General features: G+C 43.0%; 1 protein-coding gene across 3 annotated transcripts in view; it reads left to right on the forward strand.

The window, feature by feature from the left end:
* Positions 1-22,958, forward strand: part of samd11 (sterile alpha motif domain containing 11) — a 48,749-nt gene that overhangs the window by 17,135 nt on the left and 8,656 nt on the right. For all 3 annotated transcript variants that reach the window (XM_055222797.1, XM_033969718.2, XM_033969719.2), the window contains exons 4-7: positions 2,973-3,073; positions 9,497-9,589; positions 14,540-14,704; positions 22,140-22,287. In XM_055222797.1, the coding sequence (XP_055078772.1) occupies positions 2,973-3,073; positions 9,497-9,589; positions 14,540-14,704; positions 22,140-22,287 (507 nt within the window). The remainder of the gene's footprint in view (positions 1-2,972; positions 3,074-9,496; positions 9,590-14,539; positions 14,705-22,139; positions 22,288-22,958) is intronic.

The raw sequence follows: 22,958 nt of genomic DNA on the forward strand, positions 1-22,958 counted from the left end.
TGTCTGAATACCTCATCCTCCCTAGTGATCTCTCTATTATTGGTAGTATCCATGACCCGTTGTGTATCTTATAGCACGTATTAGCCCGGCTCTATCCAGGTCAGTTTGTGTGTGCGTGTGTGTGTACGTGCACTTGGGGGCTGTATTCACCGCTGCGGGCCGAGCGGAGGATGAGATGAGGGTGGCGGGCGTGCACCTGGACGATAAGACCGGCTCATGTCCTTCTTAGCTCCCAAAGCCTCCAGACATTTTCCCCGCGGCGCCGTCCTTCCCGCGCTAACCCCCGCCTTAGCATCTCCTCAGGGAGCGCTGACTCAGGTGACTGGGTTTTAGACACCCTCCCTCGCCCCCCCTCCCTCCATCGTCAGGCCTATAATATGACCTTGCCTTTGCCTCCTAAAGATAGCACAGAGGTGGTGAGGGAGGGGAGGAGGGGGGGGGGCAGAGGTGGGGGGGCAGCGGGACCAAGCCCTCATTAGCTGGAGCACAGGCGGGACGGCTCAGGAAAAGTGCGTCTAATTACCCCACTAACTATGTCCTTGCAGCTTAAAACGGCCTCTTTGCCATTGGATAATAACCCCAACACGCGCTGATAGCTGGAATAGCTGGGGAATCTTATAGTCTACAGGGTGTGTGTTGTGTAAGTCAATGTACAAAGACTTTTTCTACAAATATTTTAGTAAAAACTGTTAGAAAAAGTCATTGGCATTTGTAAACATCAGTTACCTTTTTGTTAAAATAATGTGTATCTTTTTTACATTTAATTTTATTCTTGGGACACTGTGTCTTGAAGTCATGCGTAAACCATAGACTGTATATATAAATGGACATAGCTAACCTGCTAGCCGCTGCATTCCAAATAGGAAGTGAGATTGGGCGCGCTTCCGTTTCCATCGACTCTGGTTCCAATTCACTTTGCGTTCAAGAACTGTCACCCCTCTCTCTGTAACTGTTGTTGTCACGCTCGTAGTTTTGGTCTTAAAATGCTTGTATTGACCCACTTTACATGATCCTGGTATTTTTATTTCTCTTTCGTGTCCGTAAATCAAGATAAGAACTACTGAGCGTTACCAACAGTTTTGATTGACAGCTAAACCAGTGGTGTGGGCTGGAAGAGGTGTTACCGTCAACAGCTCGCTCCGGATTGGCTCTTTGGTTGCTATGATACAACTTGGCTCCAAATTGACCCCTATAACCGCTAGCGTCTATGAACTTCATTTGACTGGAGCCGAACTCTACGGATGACGTCACACTCACTTAGTCCACTTCTTTATACAGTTTATGACCTAGACTCTTGTTAAAGTTTTAATTTGTGAACATTTGAAACACAGCTGACACGCATCAGAAATATCAATATATAACATTTTCTCCACTGGCACAACTCAAAAATGGGTTGGCAGTAGGGGTGTGCAGTTAATTAAATTTTAATTGAGATCCAGTTATTTCTAATTGTCCACAGCCGATCCTCTGTCCATAAAAGTATGCGGTTTGGAGCGGAATTCAAAAGTCTGTATTGTTTATGTTTCCAAAATGTTTTATTGAAAGCCTCTTTTATTTGTTCTAAACAGACCAAATTAAATCAAATTAAAAGTGGTTCAATATGAAGAAAAAAATGGTAGTTTATGTTTCTGTCATATCACTCAGCCCTAGTTTTGTTTCTTTTCCTGGTAAAACATTTAGAGGTAAAACACATCTTTATCCCATTTACCTTTTGGTACTTTTAGACCGAAAAAGCCACTATTTAAGTTAATTTAAGTTCCTTACTAAAATAGAAATAGTGATTAGTCCAAAAATGATCATAGCAACCAACTTGGTGACAGTTTGGTCCTGAACTTTTCCTTTCTCCTTGAACAAGTCCATCTCTGACTGAAAGGTGCCCGGGTGCCGCATTAAGCCCTCCGCTCTAACCTCCATCTCCGCGGTGGCGTGTGGAAAACAGTCTGGCGACCGGTAGCCTGACATTACAGCAGCAGCCTGTAATCACAGGGCTGTAAAAACCCAAATGCAGCAGCCACAAACCGCGTGTCCCGTCACAGCGGTGCAGCCACTCAGCGCCCCTGTCCCAACGCTCCACAGACCCCGTCATAACCAGACCCCCGGCACAGATCACGCCGCCGCAGTAAAGAGGACACACGACAACGGAGAGACGTGATGTCAGCCTTATGTCTAGACCTGTCACGATAATTACTGTATCGACTTATTGTTCAATGAAAGCTGGAATAATATTTTTTAAGTGCAGTTTCTTTTTGCACTACTGGAAGATTTTGGGTTATTTTTTGCCGAAATGATGAGATTTAAGCTGTAACGATTATTTTTTCAAGCCACATTAAATAGTAAATAGTCACATTTTTATATAGCGCTTTTCCACCCTCAAGGCATTCAAAGTGCTTTACATCAAGGAACCACTCACCCATTCGCACACACATTCATACACTAATGTACGCAGACACTGAGCGAGGAGGGTTAAGTGTCTTGCCGAAGGATACAGCGGCAGTAATCATCTGTGGGAGCTGGAATCGTGCCGCTACTGACCTACTGCCTTCACTTTACTATATTACTTTAATAGAACCTCCCTTCTGTAACACAGAATCTTCATCACTAAGAGTTTTTGTGTTGCCCGACTCCAGATTCAAACCAGCAACAATCATTTTAAACAGAAATAACTGTCACGAAACAAGTTACTGAGTTGCATTACCAAAATGGTCAGTAGTCATGTTCCTCTCACAGAACACTAAGCTACAACAGTCACAGACGTACAAAGAGTCTTTAAGCTGCTGAAGTTCTTATGAGTTTGAATATGGTGGTTAATACATCCTAATATGGCTGATGAGATGGGATGAGACCCAAAAGTGCTGGATACAGGAGTCTGTCAAAGTGAGCATGTATGTAGTACACTGTAAATACCAGTGTATATTGTTTGTACGTTAGCTCGGATTTTGATTCTAATATTATTTTTGTGTTGTGTGTTGCAGTCGGGACAGTGACCTCTCCACAATAATCTCCAACCTTCACCACACGAGGCAGCACGGCATGTCTGAGAGCCAATCTGAGCGCAGCAGCACCGGACAAACAGGTGGGACCAACTACCCAGACTTGGACACTACACATGCTCTGTGTTTGTTACATGTGGTTAGGTCATAATGCAATTTCCTAAGTCATTTTTCAAGGTTTTCGGGAAAATACTTGCTTGGGATCAAGAATACACATTTCTTCAATACGTTACGAAGATGTGAGTTTGAATCGTTTTCAAATAGGTGTGATTGACAGGTGAATTAGCCAATTGGGGACATGCACGGTCTGTCTGTATCGGAAAAACTAAAGGAAAAACATGGCGGATTTCTCCAGCGAAGCACTTAAACTGTGTTAATCTGAGCTGAGATACATTTGATTTCATTTGTAAATCGTAGGTGACCATTGAGCTCCTTCGTTTCACATGTGTCACTGAAAAAAACAAATCTGATTGGGCGATCACATTTGACGTGAGACGCAACAGAGAACGTGGAGACCAGACTGATATCAATCTACACAAAAATACAGAGAGACGTCATTCTGGATTTGCCAGGCAAGGAAAATACTAAAATAAACTGTCAGTAAGATGACTGGGGCGGTTTGTGTTCTTTAAAAAAAATATATTCTAATTGGCTGAGGAGGGAGCCAGTAACACCTACAGATGCAGCAGGGTCTGGAGAGTATAATGAGACAGAAAACTCAATTTGGCTAAAAGAATGACTTGGGCAGTTATGCTGTGACGCCGGTGATATTGGATATTAGGTTCTGCAATTACAGTATTTATCTGCTTCCAACTACTATTAGCTTTGGAGTTGTATTTTGTCTCTTATGTCTGGTCTGCTGTTCTTTTCCAACCCCTCACCTTTTCTCTCTCCGTAACTCATGTAATTATTCCATTATCCATCTAATGCACCCTAATTTGTGTGATTGGGAGAATTTAACATAAGCTTATTAGTCATTCCTGATGGTGGCTCTCAACTTGATTACTTAATGTTCTTCCCACATTTCCTGCTGCACTCCAGGATTTTTGCTAAAGCCCCTGTTTTAAATTACCTCTGAATAAATAGCTTTGTTTGCCATTAATCCATTTGGTTGTGAGCAGAAGAAACCGGCGTGTGTGCTAAGCTAAGAGCCTTTCCCTTGGCTTACAGACACAACACAGACAGAGTTTAATCACAGCTATTTGTCAAGGAGCTCGTATGAGGATATTGTGCTGTGACCAGGATATATGGCTGTGGCTGGGGCATTGGTAAGGCAATGCAGACTGGGTACTTATGTGTTATTTGCATATTATTTAGGATACTCTTGAATCTCTTTTATATTGTTAGTCCATCGTAAGCAATATCCTGTCATATTATTGCACCAGTTCAACTTAAAATCAACTCAACACAAATATTTATTCATCAGGCATCAAATAGTGGCAAAAAACCTCAAAATTCAACTCTAACTAAGCATTTTATCAGTTGCAATAATGTTACACTATGTCCTTTACTTTGTTGTATATTACGTATACAGCCAACCCTTCACTCTCACTCTCACTCACTGGACATTACAGGGAATTGTTGTACATTTTTTAAAACTTCACAATGCATCTCTGGTACTACCTGATTTTCCAGTTTAATCTTGCATTACAATGACCTATTGCCGCCCGTTGTGCCCCGACATAACCCCTCCTCTTATCCCATTAGCCGATGGCACAGCAAGTGGCATCGTGAGGCCAGACCCAACACCTCAGCCGCCCCTCTCTGTGTGACCATCTCGACGAAGAGATTAATTATCCATACGGTCAGACTGGGTGGGGGGTGTAGGGTATTACTCACAACTCATAAGACCTGAAGTTTAGGGATAATACGAAATAATGAACAAATTATTACATATAAATACAACTTCTTGCAGTTCTATAACCATACAGAAGGAAAAAACACAGTGTACATAGTCCTATTGTTGTTATTAAAATGGTGGATGTACGAGGGGAGAACATAGGGGAGAACATGCTGCTGCTCCAGTCTGAGGGTGCCGGGGCCCTAAAAGCTGTTAGTTTGGGCGTTAGAGGCAGATTTAAAAGGTAGTATTAGCGGCTAGCCTGGTGTCTGTAAACAAGTCAATCCGATCAGCCCTAAGTCTGACTGTCAGTGAAACGCACATATCCACAGACTCACCATTTAACATGGTAGAGCCCACGCCAAAGGAACAGGAGGACCGCCAACAGGTGGGTGTCAGAGAAATAAAGTTTGAGAGTAAGTGCAAAGAGGATTAAAGGACTCTTTTTGTTATGTCCTCTCCTATAGCAGTCCTGCTCTGGACATACAATAGTTTAATGATTTACAGTAGAGCTCTGAAAGAGCAGAGCAGATTAAAACACAGTGATGGGTGGAACATTTGGAGACAGACGCTGAAGACGAGAGATGAATGAGTGTGGTGTTGGGGGAGGCCCGCGTCGCTGTGGCGGCTGCTCGTCTGTGTGTGCGCGTGTGCATGTGGAGTTTGTGTGTGTTTATAGTTTGTGTGTGTTCAGGTTTGGGTGTGTATGGGTCAGGCGGAGGAAGCAGCGCTGGGTTCTTACTGTGCCGTAGCGGGCCGTTAATTAAATCTGAGGGACAGACGGGAGGGCTGCCTCCCCCTCTCTCTTTGCTCTTCTCTCTCTCTTTCTCTCTCTCTCTCTTGTTCTCTTTCTCTCTCTCCCTCTCCAGTCGGTGGTGAGGTGTGTGAGTGTGGAGGGGGGCGGGCGCCTGGCTGCCTGTGGAGACTGTAAACTGTGGCTCTGCGGTCAGACCGGAGACTCAGGCAGATAAGGTGTTTTTGGACCGCTCTCTCTCGCTCTCCTGCTCACACTCCCACAGGCAGTTACTGCTGTGTGTGTGTGTGTGTGTGCACTTAAGCACACACGTGTGTGTGCATTTGTGCACCTTTAAATGGCTGGTTCAGGCAGAGCTCGCGTGAGCCAGCCCAGCGTGTTCGTGCAAGGCACACATGATGATTAGTTTTCACCAAGCACTTATTACACCATTAGCATAAAAGGCAAAGTCAAATGGTTAAGAATCATGATTGCACTGGTCGGCATGTATTAGAATATAGTATTGAATTTGTTGAATTGGGGAAGGCCATAGAAAGAGTAATAATCCTTCATACTCATTATATCTTTATACAAACTATAAATTCACTGTGAACAAAGGAGTGTGTTTTTATAAGGAAATTAATATTCAGCATTAGCTTGATTGTTCCCTAGCAACAGTAACCAAAAGTGAACGAGTGTGGATTAGCCCTCGGATTGCAAAAATAATTAACTAATATTAATGAAAGAAACAAAAGAATAAATATAGTCCCACCATTTTTAAAATGTAGCCTGACTCAAAGTTAGACATATGCTAATAACTTTTTTTCTGTTTTCTAAGCCCTAAAACAGTGGCTTCAATTGAGTCTCATTTGTGTCAGATTTGGTTGAAGATCATTTACTGAAGTTGACTAAAGGAAGTGATTTTACCAGACCTGTTGTTTCATGTAGTGATGAGTGCACACTTGAGCGCTCCATGTGTGACACTCGTCTTGCAGCTTCTCTAAATTGTGTCTTTATTTTGACCTCTCAAGCTCAAACATGTGTGACCCAGAGGAGCACTGTTTGTAGATTTGCATGTGTTGACAGCAGCGTCCCCTCAGCGCATGCCTCCGGCCCCTCTGCCCGTCCCCCCCCTCTGCCCGTCCTGCCGTCGGCCGTAAGCCAATCAATGGCAGGGCTTTCAGGGCCGGCGGAGGCCCCCGTCGCACGCGGAGGGATCAATAAGTTATTAGCACCATTCTGTCAGCTGTAATGTGGAGATTGATCGGGGGTCTGCGGCTAGAGGCCCACCCCTCCTCCCCCCGCCCGCCCCACGACCAGCCTGATAAAGATGACAGATTAACGGAGTAAGAGAGGAATTAAGGAGTCTGGCTGTCTGAGCTGTCACCACGCTCCACGGGACGGAGCGCCGACAGGACGACAGCTAAAGTTTGAGGGAGGAGCGGAAATCATAGGCTGAAAGGAAAAATGACGGTCGGCTCCACTCTGTCAGATCAGCCAAAGTGGTTTAAGTCCCTCTGTTTTTTCTAAGACCTGGCCTGATCCCTGAGGAAAGACCAATGTGTAACAGGTTAGAGACAGAGGGTCTAATGTTGAACAAGGACCCTCCAAGCACATCGCCAACTTTAGAGCCAATTGACTTATTCAGCCAATGGAGAGTCAAAACAACTCCACAACATCCAAAGAAATATTGGAAGTTTTTGTGCTTCATGTAACATAAGCAGTTTGTAACTCCAACTTTAACTTTGTAACCTCCAACTTTAACTCAACAGCATTCAGAACATTCAGAATCCATCATTATTTTTGCTGCCCCAACTTCGTAGCCCTACTAAGAATGAGCCACCAGGGGAGAGCCTGAGGTAGCCGACCTGACTGTTAGCGCTGCTGGTAGGAGTAACAGGGTTAGCGGATTGAGCTGGGAGTCGGGCATTAAAAGGAGCGCTGGTGCTCTAAGAAGCCCCATTTAATTGGCTTTAAAAGCTTTCCGCCCTCAAATCTCTGGCCCCGGGGCCCGGAGCAGGAGACGCAGTGTCTTGAGTGAGGTGGGCCTGAGAGACGACTCAAGTGTGTGCGTTTGATCATGAGAGGGCTGTGGGTGTGTGTGCGAGATGGAGTTTAACTAATGGGGGTGTCTTTGTTGTTGAGACATGAAGTATTTTTTGAAAGGATCGGTGAACGAAAGAAACATTATTTGGAAACGAAGGAGTGAGATGGTAAAGGAGGTGAAAAAGGTGTGCGTCCATTAACCTCATCCAGTGTAGACCTACTGACCCTGCCTCAGACACACACACACACACACCCCCACACACACACTTTGGGCCAGTGGATCTCCTCGGGAATGGCATATACTTCAAACGGTAGATCATTAGTGAACCTCCCCTCGCCATCCTCTGTTCCTCCATCTTGTCTTTCCCGTGTGCAGCTTTCATCGACACCACGGCTTCTGCAGTGGCTCCAACAAAGTCCTCAGAGCCCCCTTTAAGTGTTCCCCCTCAGCCCAACTGTCTTGTTACGGAAAAGAAAGGACACAAGTGTGGTTGGGAATGATATAGGAAAGGTTAAGGGTCAAAGCGGCTATACATTTAAACAACCACTTGCAAAGGCTATCTGATCAAAGACGAGCATGTTTTTGATGCCGAAGTGCAGGTAGGTCCCCAATGTTCAAAATGTGCTGTTTGTTTCACGTGAAGGATCTGATTTTTGAGGCTGCAGGTGCTCTATTGACTAGCTGTGCTGTGAGAAACAAGCGATTCTCTCACTCAGTCCAGCCTGCGCTTATAGTTGTATATAATGTTTGAAAAGGGTAAAGACATTCCACTTTTTTACTCCATAATTACTAGACCTCTTCTCCCTGGCATTTAACACTCGCTAGACAGGATAGCTTGGATTTTTATTGTTCTTTCCCTCACTTTGGGCAGCTGAAGTTGTTTTTATATATAAATGCTATATAAATGAAATCAAATTCAAAGTCTTCGCTGGTATTGTTTTTAAAATGTTTCCCTTGGATGGAGGTGGGATTAGGGATTTTTCTGTTAAAATAAAACAGAATTTAAGTCGAAATCATAAAGTAAATGGCATTTTATAAAATTCACATATTAAATTATAAAAAAAAACTTTCTCTGAACCCTTGCTAAGCTCGAGAGTATTTAAAAAAAACAACAGAATAATAGCTACCTCTAAAGCAGGAACAGTGGCTGAACAGTGGCTGAGGCTGTTAGCGAAGGTGCATGAAATAGATACTATTAAAAGAGATAGAACAATGACAAACAGCCTCTTCCTTCCTGTGTGCTCTGCATCCCCTCTCTCGCTGATTAGGGCCCTATTGATTGGAGGTGTGTTTAGGGGGAGTGTGAGGAGGCAAAGCGAGGAAAGAGGGATGAGGGAAGACGAGTGAAGGAGTGCTCTGATTGTACATAATGTGAAGGAGGGAGATGGGGATTCTGATGAGGAGCCTTTAAAGACCCTTGAAAGGAAAGAGAAGGAAGGAGACAAACTAAGCCAGGGATTGATACCTAATGATACCTAAAACAGCGATACCCCATGTATTGTTTTTACGAAGGTTTATGACGCACCGGACGACCGTCTTTCCAGCTTTACTTTTCATTTAAATTTCTGTTTTTCTTTTATTATAAATGTGAATGTTAAAATTATAGCGTTATAGTATTGTTGGCTTGAGCTCACATAGCAACTACTCACCTAGAAATGAGCGACTCCAAATAAATGTCCAGTCTTTCCCCAATATTTTTCCATGATTCATTGCCTTGTCAAAAATAAAAGACCGAAAACACTATAATTCACGCTACTGATCCTTTAGCAGCCACGGAATATGTATATAATGAGATCAAACTTTGCTGTATTTTGCCGCAGTTTAACACGGGATCTTTTGATTGCTTTGTCCTCGCTGACTTTCCTGTTGTGTTTTTGGTTTTTCAGACGACCTTCTGGGCAAAAGACGAAGCTTCTCTCCGAACAGCAGCAGCGACTGTCCCTCGGAAAGCAAGAAGTCACGTAGCGTTTCTCCTAAAGGTAGGACAACTGCGGTGCTGTGGGTTTGTGGTGTGTAGCTACTGAGAAAGCTAAAGCTATAGCTATATTTTCATACTGATTGCTGTTGTAATGAAAACAACAATGCATGACTCCGGACAGTGACATCCCGTATATGTAATAACGACAAATACTGACTTCACTGACATATGACATAAACAATACACTTCATAGTTTTGGTCTTTTAGCAGTAGCAAAAACTTGTGAGAGTTTTATATAGGAGGATTTTTTTCAGTTGTTATATAGCATACGCCTTGGCAAGGTCTGTGCCCATAAAGCGCTTCTAGTTTGCAAGACGTAAATTATTGTTTCATTTTTCATTTCATTTATCTTTATTTATACAGGGAGAGGCCAATGACAATACCAGACTCTTTTTCAACAAAACAAACAACTGCATAGGGCCATTTAAAACATTAAAAACAGGAGTAGGTGTGATTATAAATGATCACCAGATTATTAAAGCGCATTAGTGGCACCGATCTATCCAGTTTTGCTTGTCCTTGAAATGTATTCCATTTCCAGGAAGCAAAAGAACCAAAAGCTTTTTCCCCATTTCAGTTGTAGCGTGGTGTTTTTTCAGACATAGGCAATCATGAATTAAAAGCTCCTGTATCAAAGTTCAACTAACAAGTCAGACATTCGGGCAATTTATGAAGTAGTCCCTTATAAATACATGTTATACAGTGTTGTTCTCTTTTGACTGATAGAGATGGCCGACCTACTTTTTCGTAGAGTGTTGTTAATAACGTTTACCATCAAATAACAGTAGTTAGCAGACAGTGAAAACAACTATATTATAATTTTACTGTGAAAAAAGTTGTTTAAGCTCTCACTTTTCATGTGTTTTTAAATATTCGTAGTTAGTTACCGTACTCTTCTGTGTCCTATCTGTATTAGTTACTTATTCATATATTTCTTGTGTGCCAGTTAGCTAAGCCTGTCCATGTGGTCACTTCCTGGAGCTTTAAAACAGGCAAAACCAAGAGCAGCTCACCACACATCCGTCCGTTATTTCACATAGAAAACACACTCTGAATCTAACCTAAACTCTATTGATTACTACACACCAGTGATGCTCAAATACAGGAAGAATAGATCGAAGCCGATTTGTTTGCTTGAACTTTGACCTTTTTGTGGCCCTGCCTGGAGCTGTGTGTTTCTGTGTCAAGAGAAGCACTCACTCATGGTTTTTCACTCGACCCAAGTCCGAGACGATCTCCTGAAAGATGTATGGCCCAAAGAGCAGTGTTACTATGAGGCAAGAGCGGTGGCCTCGTTTTAGGGCAAAGTGCATGTCTTTTTACAATCTACTCTACCAGGCAAAAGTTTGAACACACCATCTCATTCAGTGTTTTTTGTACTTTATTTTTATATGCAAACAGAAGACATCAAGTATATAAAGTGAGATGTTTGGAATTAGCAAAGAAAAAAGTTAAACAACTCTACTAAATATATACATAATTCCATATATCTTGCTTCATATATTTAAAGTCTTCCATATGTATATAAAATGTAGAAAGTAGAAAACATTGAACAGCATTGAACAACACTGAATGAGAGGGTGTGTCCAAACGTGTGTGTGTGTGTGTCGTGTCCGACTGGTTGGAAGTTTTCTCAGCTTCTTCTCAGTGTTACTGTTGCATTTACCAGCGGGAGGGCTGTATGTAAGTTTGCACAACTTTTGTATCGGCTAAAAAGTGCATAAAATAAAATTGAAAGTCAGAAACTAGTAGCTAAACATCACTGGAACACCCTGTTAAAATACCCACTGGAGCATGGGTCTTGAATATCTTTTAGGCTAAGGTCCCAGAAATGACAGTGAGATGAGGTGGGGATCCCCATCTTTCACCCAGAGTATCAGATTATGTTTATACGTCTGTTGAGTATTATATTTTATAGTTTAGTACAAATGTATATATAGAATACAATTTGTAATTTGATAGTGGAAAGCATGTACGTTTAAACATTAATTGGATTTAGGGGAAATGAATAATGCGTCTGCTCTATGGTTATAATCTATGACACCTGTGGGTCATTATGTTACAATTTGGCCATTTAAAATCGCAATATTAATAAAAAATGATGAAAATAAAAGAAATAAGTCTGCAGATTTCCATGTTAGAAAACCGCAGTACACAATGGGAACTGACACCGCTGTAAACGTCATCACAACAAAGAGTCGGCGTAGGATATGGATAGATGCACATCAAGCCAACAAGCAGAAGATTTTTTTAAATTTGCACCAAAATGACTATGTGATGCTGCCAAATCCTACTTGTATCACTGATTAGGAAAATAAAATTGGAAAAAACGAAGTAAGTACATAGCAGTGGGCATATACCGGGGACACGAGTTGATTTGCAATATGGAGTCTTGAAAATAAGCGATTAAAGATTGCTCAAATATGCACAAATCACTCCAAATACAACTTCTAGAGGGTAAATGGTGAGGAGACAACAACTACAACATGGTTAAAATCTTTAAAGAGTCAATTTTGCACAATTATATTAAATAAACTACATTATTTTGCTACCCTACCATCGTACTTCACAGCCAACTTTGAACACCCTTGCACTATAGTATGAATCATGAGTAGTTTTTTGTACGTTTCTTTGTCGTCTTGTGTCTGTTTGCATTTATCCAGACATCCAGACACTAACTTGGGACTTCCGGCTTCTAAAAAAGTCAAATCAACCTTCAACAATTCCTCGCCATCACATTTTCAAAGTCTCGTGTTTGCTGTACGTCTGTTGAGGCTTTATTTGAACATGGCTGCTGCTGCTGTGTTGAGTGCGCTTTCGTCCAGCTGAAGTGCCTTTAAGCCGTCAGAAAACACGACTGATCCAGTGTGTTTAACCCTGATCTGCCTCCCCTCCCTTCACACCGCACCTGTGTGTCTCTGCTCGTCACATCCCCATATCCTCTTTTCCGTTTTGGCAGCACGCTCTATCCCTTAATGACCAACGCAGGCGGAGGAATAAATTGCGAGTATAGTGGATGGCCTGAGCCTCAGAGACCGGCCTCCGCTGCGTAAATGATGTCTGTTTTTCTTCTTTTCGGTGCGAAGACGGCGCCCCTGCTGTGACTAAACGCTCAGCAAAGTTTGGGCAGGCACACACTAGTTACACACAAATACAGATGAGCAGACATATAGGGATTCTGCATATGCTTGGATTAGCTAGAGAGGTGGAAAACATACTGACCTGAGTTACCTTCAAAGAAATAGCAGGTAACTCAAGTTGAGGTTGAGGTGGGCGGCCATAGTATTGATAAATAGTAATAGAACATATGTGTATCTCCAGTGTTTTTTAGATTCTCCGTATGACTTCCTGTTTTTGCTGTAGATCCGATAATGCTGACGCTTGCCCGTAAATCCCATGGCTGAGTGTAACACAAATGAACCACAAAAGCCACAAATTATTTCTAGAATTTCACCAGCATCTTTTTTGTTCATTTTCTTTCTTATAGCTTTCTTAGTAACAAGTAATGAAAGTAAAAAGTTTCAGTTCCACGCTTACAAGTTCCTTTCCTTTTTTCCCTCCTACTAATGGCTTTGGGGCAGATGGGGCAGCACCCCCACCCTCTCCCGCCCCATCCCGCCACTCGTTCGCCCGGGGCCGAGCTCAGTGTCAATAGGGAGCGAGAGAGTATAAGTAAAAATAACCCCAGCTTCCCAGCGCTCCCGCCTCCTCTGTCTTTCCCCATTCCCAAACCACCTCCCGCCACCCGCACCTCAGATCAGGTTACTGTTGACTGAGGGGGGCAGGGGAGAGGAGAGGGAGAGGGAGGGGGCATAGGAATTAACAACAGAGAGAAATCAATCAAACACAGCGTCATTTTTCCAAAGACACTAAAGTAAAAGCACAACAACACAGAGCTTTTATGCTTTTTATGTGTTGCATGTTAAAGTTTACACCATCATTTCACTTCAATACATGTTTATACTTTTCAAATCAGTTTTAGCTTTTTAAATTTCTGTAAACTGCACATAGATGTCTTTAATTCAACCATGAAAATACGCCAGAAAGAATTATATTTCTTTTGGGGTATTTGGTCACATCTTTAGTCAATACTGGATGTAGAGTTGGAAAAATCCTGTACCAACCCTCTTTTACTAACCTCTCACCTGCAGCCTGTGAGCGCTGGGTGCTGCCGTGTCTGTCAGAGCAGAGCTGGGTTCAGGCTGGGGTCAGGCTCGGGGCATTAACTATGCATGGACATGTGTAGAGCTTCATCTGCAGAGGCTTCTATCTGAAAACATGGACTCCTCGGTGAATGATACGCGCCGAAAACTGTCTTGTGGTTCAGTTGTAAGAGCCAGTCTGCTGTGATTGGAAATGTAAACTCAGCGGTTTCCAAACTGCGGGTCAGGGTCCTGTCCAGTTCACTTTGAAAATAGTTTAAATGGAGTGAACGAGTTGTATTAAGTAAAAAAAACGAAAACATTCTTAAAGCAGAACTAAATCACTTCTACGATAGAGCTCCCCCTGCTGCTCCTTTGTGAGAATACACTGTAAAAGAACAGCTCCAAAAGCGTTTGTTTTGTCTCCTTTTTCTCTTTTACTGAAATAAGTCTGGATGATCACATACAAAAACATTTAACATTGCCAAATATAAGAAAGCCGAGGTTTCCCTGGAGAATTCTTTCTTGATTGGAGTCGGCCACGTTGCGAGGCTGGTTTTCCGCCCGGAGATAGCAAGGAGAAGCAAGGAGAGGCCATCACAGAGACTTACAAAGACGTTTAATAAGGTATTGTCCTGGTTTAGTTGACACATAGCTAATTAGTTGTGAGACGAGGGAAAAAGGAATGGGAAATATACTTCCAGAACCTAAGTGGTGCGCAGTCACTGTTGAGCTCCTGAACACCAGAAATTCCTTGGTCTGGAAAAGTTTAAGGTTTTTAATAGTGTTTGTTCCCCTCTATCCCTCAGAGAACCCGCAGAGCCCGGTGGTGGAGGCAGGGGGCAGTGTGGGTCACATGAGTCCTGAAGACCACTACAGAAGGATGATGTTCAGTCTGAGTGAGCAGGGCAGCTACGAGGAGCAGCAGCAGAGACTGTACCAGTTGGCCAGCAGCATGGGCCTGCCAGGACACGGTCAGTACAAATAAGCTGCTGTCAGTGGGGGAAGGGCAGATTTAGATTTTTTCATGTCAGTTAAGCTCAAATAATACAGTTTTACTTCTTGGTCTGGATCAATTTTAGTGTAAATTACTCGGTTTTTTTTTAAATATTTGTCTATATCTGGACTAACTTTGCTATCAGCTGTTGTAGAAGAATAATAGAAGTAGGCAGGGGACTCATGAGAAGTTTATCCACCACTCAGCACATTGCGGTAGTATTGTCCATTCAAATGCTTCTGTTGTAGAGCGTACGTGTAACACTGTACTGAGTCACTTTTTTCACAAAGAGCTTAAAATGTGTGTCATTTTTTGGAGCTGACTGAAACCGGTGAATAGTTCGATTCAACGCAACCTACATTTTGAAATTAGATGTTTTGTGAGGTAAAAAAATTTGTAATAAATTCTACTTGATGAATACGTTGGAGATGGAGGTGAAGCCACAATCAGAAAGTGTGAATTTGTAGCTTTTTCATGAGATTGTCCTGTTGGTCGACTATTGACATTTTTCTTCTGTCTCTATAGAATTGAATTATTATCAAAGGAATATATGACTCCTATTATGCAGTTATGTCATTTAAGGATAGGCATTTCTGATTTTACTTCCGATTATCCTTTTAAAGCGCCCAAGCAGCATTTATAACACCTCTGTCCTTCTGAGTGAGCGCTCAGTGCTCTGGGTGCCGTGCTAAAGCGTGCCACGCTGCTGCCGGCTCTGCCCCAGCCACAGTCGTGCTGACATTTCTATTTGTAGAGCTTGCCCACCCAGCGCCAATGTGTCACTCAGGGTGATTTCTGACCACGCGCCTCTGTGTTAACACCCACAATCCTTTGCATGCATCAACGGCAACCATTGATCGGACTCTTGCTGGCCCAGTGCCAAGCCTAGAAATCTACTTGTCCTAGTTTTAACTCAGTTTCTGTCAACACACACAGAAACACACACACACAAATATTGTTTTTAAGAGAATAGTAGCTCCAATTGGGAATCATGCCCTGTTTGAGTTTTATAAGTTAGTTTTATGTATGTTCACTGCGTTTTCCATTAAACTGTAACCTTTTCGCATTTTTCTACAGAACATACATTAAGCCATTGCAGTGTTTACGAGCTCTTTTGCTGAAGCATAAATCCTCGCAGCGCCCGCCTGAATTGTACTTGGAGCTACTTTTATTTTTATTTGATTAGTAATGATTTTTAATTGCCGGCTGCAAATCTAGGGGGCGAAGCTTATAAACACGTTAATAGCCTTTTCCTTGTGTCTTGGAGGAGACGTGGTCGGGGCAGGGGGATTTTATGACGCAGGGTAAAGTCTGATGGCGGCTTCCTTTTCCCAGAAGCCTCGGCGCTTGGAGGCAGACGTTGTGGCGCAACTCAGACATGCTGCTCACTTCCACATTCCTCACTTTGACAGTTTCCACACTATTCTTCTATACTCTTCAAGGGAATTTAAAAGTTAGTCGGAAAGTGAACTCACATGATGGTTTTATTTAAAGGAAACGCATGAGGTTTTACCAAAAAAATAAGATGTTGGAATGTCAGCAACTTTGACTTTTTCAACTGAATTTAAACTTGTAAACACATACATGGACTGGTATACTGGCACACAGCTTCAGCTTGTATAAAGATTTTATTATACAGACAGTGTGAAGCATGAAATGGGGGCAAAGAGTGGGGAGAGACATTCAGAAAATTGCAGTCGCCAGAGAGACAAAGAGAAAAGGCATGACGCTGGAGTTCTAATTTAAGAGAAGTTTATTTACCATCAGTACGTGAACGTGAACCCTCAAGACATTATGATAGTGTTGTCCATTCCAGTCTAGTACAGTCCAGTCTCCCTATGCTTCTGTTGTAGGGAGCATTATACCTCTGATGACGCAGGCTAAGATAACACGGACTGAGCCGGCAGTGAAAGCCCTCAGTACAGCATAGAAATTTCAGATAATACAACTAAAACCTATAGAGCAGAATGTAGTTTTTTGTTCCTTATACTGTTGAATAATTTTTTATCTGCACTGGGCAACAGATTTGAACTCGTCCATTCACCGAGCCTGACCTGGACTCATCATCGTCAAGCTACGTCCACTCGTATTTAAGCAGAAAAGGTCAAAAGCTCCATTTTGTAATTTGTCAGTCTATTGTAGCTGTACTTTTCGAATATAACAAAAGCAGGTGGTAAAGACACAGTTTGCGATTGTTGATAGAAACAACAACGTTTTCAGGTATCTTTACTTTTACCATCTGCCAAAAAGACACGGAAATGAGTTACAGCAAAGTGTGAATAACTCCAATCAAAATACAAGTTTGCGCTTCATTACCGTTCTCATGGAAGTGTCTGCATCTCCTCTGTTTTCTCTATCAGATCTTTTAAGTGGATGGGCCTCACAGCTTTTGCCAGCACTGCTCACAGCCAAGTTTTGTGTTGTTAACGTTTAGTTCCACACCTGGCTACTTCCTCTGTCTGTCCCCTACACCATTTACAAAGAGAAAACTTCTTCTAACACTACCCCCACATCTATCCTTCTCTAATTAACAGTTTGGAGCTTGTTAAGAAACTGAAACTTGCGACGTACAAAACAGTTTGACATAGAGACAGCTGCTTAGACCCATTGGGATATTGAGACCACTTTGTTAAGAGAGTCCTTGGCGTTGACCTTGCGTAGCCCGGGCCCCTATGACCCCTTGCACCCTCACTCGTCTCCTACACTCCACAAGTACTGCTTTCAAAACTCCCTTCCTATTTTTTCTTGTACCCAGCACCACCTCCAGCTTTCCCTTTAGCCTTGGTCCCTGCAGAGCATCCTTTCATGTGTTTGAAGTGTGGGGCACAGAAAATGAAAGTGCGGAGGGGGTGTACCAGTGAGCAAGGTGTTTTTGGAGAGGCCCTCGCCGGACCTGATGGGCCGAGGAGGAGAAAGAGAGAGGAGGGTGTGTGGTGGGGTGCAAATGGCTAGAAGGGCTTTCCCGCTCACCTCATGATGATGAAAGGAGAGCCGAAAAGAGGCGGAGCATCCAGATGAAAAAGGAAGCATGGGTGGGGTTTTGTCCCATGTTAAGAAGCTGCACACAATTAGTTTGGAGGTGAAATTGGTCCAGCGCCTGTTACAATGATAAATTTGGACCCAGGTAGAAAGATTGATGGTGTCTTTGTCTTAATAAAGGGTTAAATTGGTAAGAGTAAAAGTTGGTCGGCTGGAGATTAACTGGCCGGGATCCAAGGTCTGCCTCATGATGAAGGGATCTCCAAGGCACCTATGAGCTCTCTTAGGACAAAGTGTGTTTTTTATGTTTTCTGACTGCTTTTATGTCTAATAAAAGCAGACACAGGTTGGCCTAGTGCAGAAAGTGTATTTGTGCATTGTTTTAGTCCTTACGTTCAACATTAAACCGACTCTTTCTAACATTCAAGCCATCGACTGTATATATATCAATGGACATAGCTAACCTGCTAGCCGCTGCATTCAAAACAGGAAGTGAGACTGGGCGCGCTTCCGGCTCAATCGACTCTGGCTCCAGTTCATCTTAAATTAGAAAACTGTCACCTCCCGCTGTAACTGCTGCTGTCAGGCTGTCCGCAACTCAAGATATGAACATTAATAACAAACAAATCAGGCGCCTTTGTTCCCTGAGGTTGCTCCTGCTAGCTTTAGCAACAGGTTTGATTGACAGCGTTTAGCCTAGCCCGCTCTCTGCTAAACCGGTGATGCAACCGGGAATGGGCGTTACTTTCAACAGCTTCGCTTCAGATTGGTTCTTTGGTTCCTATGATTCAAATATCAATATCAGTAGTTTGTGCAATGAATGTTCAACGTTGGCCATCGCAGCGACCCCAAAGTGTGCTGTCCAAAGTCTATACGAGCTGATTGAGCCGTCATTAAAGAGCAGGGATGCACCGATCCAATACAGATATTGACGCCAGTGCTGAAAATTAGCTGGATGAAATATTAGCTTCCAAATATTGGTTCAGCTGTTATCCCGGTTGGACATATACATTGATGTAATTAGACTATGTACTGTTGTAGTCTCATAATGTTTGAACTTTTTTTTATACAAAGTTGTTCTGTAGTTATTTGTGGGGTAAATAACAGCTACATAACACATAAGGATTAGCTTTATCTTATTTTGTTTTTGTTAAAAGGAAATAAATGCCGTTTTCAGTCTCTGCACTTATATCGCCCGATATCAGGAAACGGCAGATATTTACAGCTTTAGTATCGAAATCGGTATCAGAACTGAAAAGGCTGGATCAGTGCCTCCCTATTAAAGAGTTAAACTAGATAAAAATATGCATGCACTGGTTTAAAACAGAACCAAATCACCAATCAGATATAGTGTACCTTTTATTTAACCGCATGATTCTGGCAGTAGTAGAAGTGTGTCTTCTTGATAACATATTTACTGCTGTATGGAATACCAGTTGGATGCCGTCTTTTGTGTACCTGCCAATGCTCAAATCCTCCACACGTCTGGCTGGTCGGCATGTGCTCACTACTATTCCATATTCTCACGCAGAGGAAAACCCGGCTTAACCACGGGGATTTAGGCCTAACTCCAGGAGCGATGGCAGAGAGGAAAATGGGATGGCACAATGGAGGGATAAGCTGGATTGGTCTAAGTGGGAAACTGGGACCTCCCGAAATAACTCCTGCAAACTCACAGGCAGAGATGTGAGTGGTATGTGTTATTGTGCTCAATTAGGACTCTCATTTCCACCACAGAGTTTAGCCTGAAACAGCAGCTGCAACATAATGAGTTTTAGAGAAGGGGGATCTGCGCATATGTTATACAGACACCAAAGCGGAAGCATAGGTTTTTGGTTGCCTGGGATCCAGACTGGTGCTCGCTGTATATTTTTATGCACCGATCTTTCAGTCTGGTCTCCACCTCCTCCGCAACATCTCACGGTAAACTCACAATGAGCCGTGCAATCAGGTCTGCTCATTTCAGTGACGTTTCGGAAATGAATACACAAAATCCAACTTCTCTCACCTCAGATTAACAGCATTTACTACATCACCCATTGATTTTACAGTATTTTTTAGTGTTTCCTCATGTAAAAGTATTGGAGAAGCATGTATTTTTGGCTGGCCTGGCATTTCCAGCAAAATTTCTGGCTAAAATGATTGAAAAAGACGGACATATCACTCCTTTGAGCATGAACAAAGTAGAGTCCAAGAAGCATCTCTGGCTCAAACATGAGGACTAAAATCTAAGGAAACAATAAGCACAGTTGCTGACTTCTTGACAATTCAAGTTAGATCTTGCACCTCCAACCAGCTTGGGATGCTGCATCTACTGGTTCTTGTACCTGTTAAAGGGGAGATGAAAGTTTGCATTTGGCTGTGTGTGAAGGTGCAAGTACCAAGTTCACTACAATTAAGTAACTGAGACATGTCACACTTAAGCTGTACTTACTCTATTGAACACTTCTATGTTTGCATCTCCTCCTGCGAGTACTCGGACCAAACCACTGATACCGCTCTGTATTTTTCAGAATGAGGACCATAGATGTAAGCGCTCTCGAGGCTCTGTAGACACTTAAAACATCCTGATAATGACAAAAAGGCCATTTGTGTTACCTCTTCTACCTTCATTTAGCCTTTGGTGCGAATGCTGAACTTGGTAAAATGACTACGGAGAGAGTGCAGTCTAACAACAACGCTAACACGACAACAGCGCTAACATGGACTTTGTTTACTCTGCATAATTATCCACGTGCTCCGAGGATGAGTGTCTTTTTAGGCATCGCTGTTGTTTTTATCCAAGCTCTGTGGGAGAAAGTGACAAAGTAGAAAAGTAAAAGTGCTTAAATCAGCACATCTCATCATTATACATTTGACTTTAACACTTAAGTCTCAAAAGCTTTTTTATTCTTGTAGATTTTCTTTAGAGATAGCCTTTTAGTAGATTTAGTTTTTGTTCCATTCTACAATTGATTGATAGTATCGTATTGGATTTAAAAAATAAACAACTTAACTGAACAATAGTACTTACCAGCATTTCTGTCACTGTTACTACCCCTTCCACTACTTCTATATACTTTTACTATCGCTAAAAAGTACTTCTCAAGTTACTTCCGGCATCTTTTGTATGAATTTTGCCATCAGTGTTAATAGAAGTGCCATGGAAAATTGCCAGAGTGCCCCTTTAACCGCGCCGGCCGTACAAAATAATTGGTGAGGTGGGATCGTGACCACAGGAAACTCTCAGAGGTCAACCTGCCACCCCGGCAATGCACCCACCCGCTCATGTGTGTGTCCGATTCCCTCTGATGTGGGCCTTATCTCTCTCTCCACCCCCCTCTGCCTCACACACACACCCTCGTCTGCCGCCAGCCTAGTCCCCCGCGGCCCGGCGCAGCAAACAGATCGATACACCGGAGCTCGGCCGCATTAATATCTGTCGCCTCTCTACCCCCTTCTATCCCGGCCCCTCCCCGCCTTCCCTCCTCCCCCCTTCCCCGCCCGCCTCACACACGCGCACCTAAATCACACACACACAGGCGCACATCACACCCCGTACCGGCAGCGGAAATGGCCCCTAGCTCCCGAGGGATCTGTCTAATTAAAAAAGTGGGGGCGGCGGAGTGGAGCGCGGAGATAGATTGAGGTAGCGAGTGAGAGGAGAGGGAGAGAGAGAAAGAGAGAGAGGGAGAGAGGGAGGGATGGATTTTTCTCTCATTAGAAGCCGTGTCTCCTGGTGTGGCCGGGCCGGCGCTGATAATGATGAGGCCTCTTCTCCGGAGAGGGCAGGAGGGAGCAGGGCATGCTGGGAGAAATGGTGGAAGGAGGGGGAGGAGGGGTAAGAGATAGAGCAACGACAGTTCAAGGTGAGAGGGCTACGAAATCCCCGGACCAAGGGAACATATACATAGGGACTGGCTCTTTTAAACAACGGTGGTCAAAATAAGTTCAAAACAAGCACAATATAATAAAGCTATTCAACAGTTAAAGGTGCGGTACGAGATTTTTACTTCAAAACTTAAGAACTTTGAAAAACAGAACTAGTTTTAAACAGTTTGCAGAGGTGAACTTCTTCATTATTCACTGTGATAAGCTTATAAGCTCTTTTCTCAACTCTCACAGACCAGAGCGGAGGTTTGCCATGTTGGTAAAGGTAACAACTAGCATGCTAACGTGTGCTTCCTGATTGGCGGACAGTAAAATGGTACAGGCCCTTTAAGTGACATAATTCCAGCAGTCGATGGTCACCTCCATTATGTCTGTCTGCTATTGTGTGTTTAAAGGATTAGAAGAACAAGCATAACAGTAAGCGGCTTAGTGGCTGATTTTGGATTGTCGTTTACTACTTCTATTTCAGTTCAAACCACAGCCATATTGTTTTTCATGTGACTTGCAAACGGGTTGTTGTAAAACTGAATCGTCTTATCGTCCCATTCTCTCGCCTTGTTTAGATCTGCTCAGAGCTCGTCAGGAGGCGCTGGTGGCTGCAGTGAGGAGTCCGGCTCTTGAAGCTCATCTGCCTTCAGGAAGTTCATCCTCGTCCAGCCAGAGACGCAAACAGGGCCTGCCTCAGCACCGGGACGCGCACTATTCAGACAGGTAACACAGTCAGCGGTCTGCTTTCCTATAGTCCTATAGTTTGATGTCATCCTTATCTGCCAGGTCAGTCCAGTCTGAAAAGCCAAGTTTGAGAAGATAAATCACTAACTTCAATGTAAATATCTATGCATTAGCTTGAATTGATTATGTACTTATCAGTGTTGAAGACTAAGTACACATCAGAGTGACAATTTCCCTATACATGTCTTTTATGGGAAGAAAGAAGAAACTGTGAAGGCTGAATCACAACAAAATGGGATAAAAGAAGTAGACTGAACTTTCATTTTAATGTTTGTTTTTCTCCAGCCTCACAATATCAGCATATATGAGCAGGCTAGAGTTAAAATTATATGCTTTATAACCAACCTAGGTTTGATAATGCGTCCTTCACATGGAGTAGCACAAACAAGCTGAATCAGTTATCTTTGACTAATCTGTCGGATTTGTGAAGTGCTTCCATTTCCTGTTCCACTGGACCACAAACATACTATGTAGCATGTTCTCGTGTTGGTATATGGAAGAAGTAGCATAGTCTCTAAATGCAGAAAGTGGCACACGTGTAAAAATCGGTTTATTTCCGTGCCTGTTTCTATCCGCAGTTTCCTGCTACTTTCTTTGCTTGATCCAATTTCATTTCTGGCTCATTGTGCTTCAGTGCACGTCTGTGTAAG

Source organism: Periophthalmus magnuspinnatus, chromosome 7 (assembly GCF_009829125.3).
Source record: "Periophthalmus magnuspinnatus isolate fPerMag1 chromosome 7, fPerMag1.2.pri, whole genome shotgun sequence".
Lineage (NCBI taxonomy): Eukaryota > Metazoa > Chordata > Actinopteri > Gobiiformes > Gobiidae > Periophthalmus > Periophthalmus magnuspinnatus.